Source organism: Mandrillus leucophaeus, unplaced genomic scaffold, assembly GCF_000951045.1.
Source record: "Mandrillus leucophaeus isolate KB7577 unplaced genomic scaffold, Mleu.le_1.0 Scaffold267, whole genome shotgun sequence".
NCBI classification, from domain to species: domain Eukaryota; kingdom Metazoa; phylum Chordata; class Mammalia; order Primates; family Cercopithecidae; genus Mandrillus; species Mandrillus leucophaeus.
Window position 1 is genome coordinate 1,930,521 of NW_012102776.1, and position 2,523 is coordinate 1,933,043.

Here is a 2,523-nt window from a genome sequence, read left to right on the forward strand (position 1 = left end):
ACCCATTGGTTAGTTCAGGCAGCCAGAGGGAGAAGAGGAATCAGGATGGGCAAGGTTACCTTTGAAAACCAGAATCTTATCTCTGGGGTTCTCATATGCAGCTTGCAGATCAGCTGGCAGAGATGGCCAGAATGAAGCAATTAACTCAAACTCAACATCCGTGATATCATAATAGATCCTCCATAGGTGCCTGTGTTAAACAAAAAACACTTTACCCATGCGGCCTATTTCCATGTCAATGAAAACTTTGCAATCTTAAGCTTGCCTTTTATCTAATTGGTTGGTATCTTCCTCAAATAACTGAGATAATTAGCATAATTTTCCTCAGCAAATTTAGGTGGTTGTGAGTTCAGTTCAGTTTGGGACTCCCAAGTTCAGGACATGCCTTTGTGCCCACTCTCTTGGGTCTGTAGAGTGGCAAACTCTTCATGGAATTCTTATTCTGAGTTCCGAATGCACAATGGTTTTGTTTTTGCCAAAGCAGCAACACCCAACATTCTAAGCCAACACCAAGCATTCCTAAGGAGAACTTTTTGAAGCAGATGCTTGCTGGAATGAAGAAATGTAATCATTGATGAGCCAAAACACTTCCTCAGTATTTCCCTTCTGGCTGCAAAATTCCGAGTCTATGAATGAGACGTTAAAAGTCCTTATATTCCATTTTCCTCCACATACACGCCACTCCTCTCTGACATTCATGATGGGTAGCCTCTGGGCCTCTGCTGATCAGAGAATGGTGGTGATAGCATGGATCGTAACATGATATATTCATGGGTGAAAGGAGTCCAATTTCAAATATTCTTTCCTTTTGCCCCTGTATCTTTGTCAATGGTGTATGTCTTGATATTTTGCTATAAAAATATGGTCATGGTCTACATAACTGACACATCATGCTGCAACTTGTTCAATAAATTTTAGTGAGAGAAGGGATTTCCCACTACAGCTAACACTTTATTGATGCAACTTTAAAAAATGTTCAGTAAGGTGCTGACCCGTATTTAACAACTGGCTCTCCAGGTGGGAAGAAGACATGACTTTAATCATTTGCTGATTTTCAGACGTAAATACTCCAACCATGGCCAGTTTCAAGCTGCCCTATGTGATGTGAACGAGTTTGCAAAATTCCTGAAAATGTAACAATAGGCTCCTGTAATGGAGTGTAAGTTGGCTGCAGTAGGCCACTGGGATTGGTGGACTCTTCTGGCCAAGAAGTCACTGAAAGTAGACTCTATTACCCCTTCTTATGCAATGGCAATTTTTAAAATTCCTTAAAGACTTTTAAAAATTTATCAAACAACTACAAGACACACGCATATGGTAAAGCATTCAAACAGTATGTTCAGTTATAAAATGAAGATAAAAGGCACACATTTTCACTAGCTCTATGATTACCTCTTTATCCTCAAATCCCTTGAAAAGAAAAATCTTCATAGGAAGTAGAGGTGTTTAGGGAAATGAGTTTACCTGCCTTTAAAGAACATTACTTCTCTGCGGAAAGTGGTGATAGCATCAAAAGTCAAGTCAGGGTCACAGGCATGGGATATAGTGGGTTCCTTTGGTTTAGCAGGTACCTTAGGCAGACCTCCTTTGATGAGGAAAAAAATACCACAATGAATTAAGAGGGTATGAAGAAATATGCCTACACAAGGGTCTTACGTAAGTGGATATTTGCTTCATGATAATATTTCAAGAAGTGATTTTCTTAACTTCCTTTCTGCAAAGCTTCCTATTTAGTTCACATATATTGAGATTTATAATTTTGCTCACCATAGATGGATTGGATTCCATTGATATCATCCTGAGAAAGTGGGTATTTTCTGGGATCCAGGGAGACATAATTTGGGAACATCAAGGCTGTTTGATCATTGGAGTGAGACAGCCCCAGTGCATGACCAAATTCATGAGCAGCCACAAGAAACAAGTTGAATCCTTGATAACAACAGGGAAAACACGAGCACACGACTTAATAAAAAAGAGAATGGTTGCATCTAAGATTGGAAAGTAACTAAGGGGAATGAAATAAAGGCTTGCTATACAGCAGATAATTCTCATATGTACCACCATTTATCTGGGAAATATTTCAATACTAATAAAGTCATGTGTTGCTTAATGATGGGGATATATTCTGAGAAATGCATCATTGTGCAAACATTATAGGTGCACTTACACAAACCTAGATGGCACAGCACACTACACACCAAGGTTACATGGTATAGCCTCTTGCTCCCAGGTTACAAACCTGTATTGCACATTACTGTACTGAATATTATAGGTAATCCTAGCACAATGGTAAGCAATTATTTAGCGCAATGGGAAGTATTTGTCTATCTAAACATATCTGAATATGGAGAAGGTACAGTAAAAATATGGTATAAAAGATAAAAAAATAGTACAGCTATGTAGGACACTAACCATGAATGGAGCTTGCAGGACTGGAAGTTGCTCTGGGTGAGTCAGTGAGTGAGTGAGTGGTGAGTGAATGTGAAAGCCTAGGGCATTATGTAGACTGTATAAACACTGGAC

General features: G+C 39.1%; 1 protein-coding gene across 1 annotated transcript in view; it reads right to left on the reverse strand.

Annotated features, from left to right (window-relative positions):
• The window catches only part of MMP27 (matrix metallopeptidase 27), a 23,279-nt gene that overhangs the window by 3,890 nt on the left and 16,866 nt on the right, over window positions 1–2,523 (reverse strand). The window contains exon 7 of the mRNA XM_011984399.1: window positions 60–190. Coding sequence (XP_011839789.1) covers window positions 60–190 — 131 coding nt within the window. The remainder of the gene's footprint in view (window positions 1–59; window positions 191–2,523) is intronic.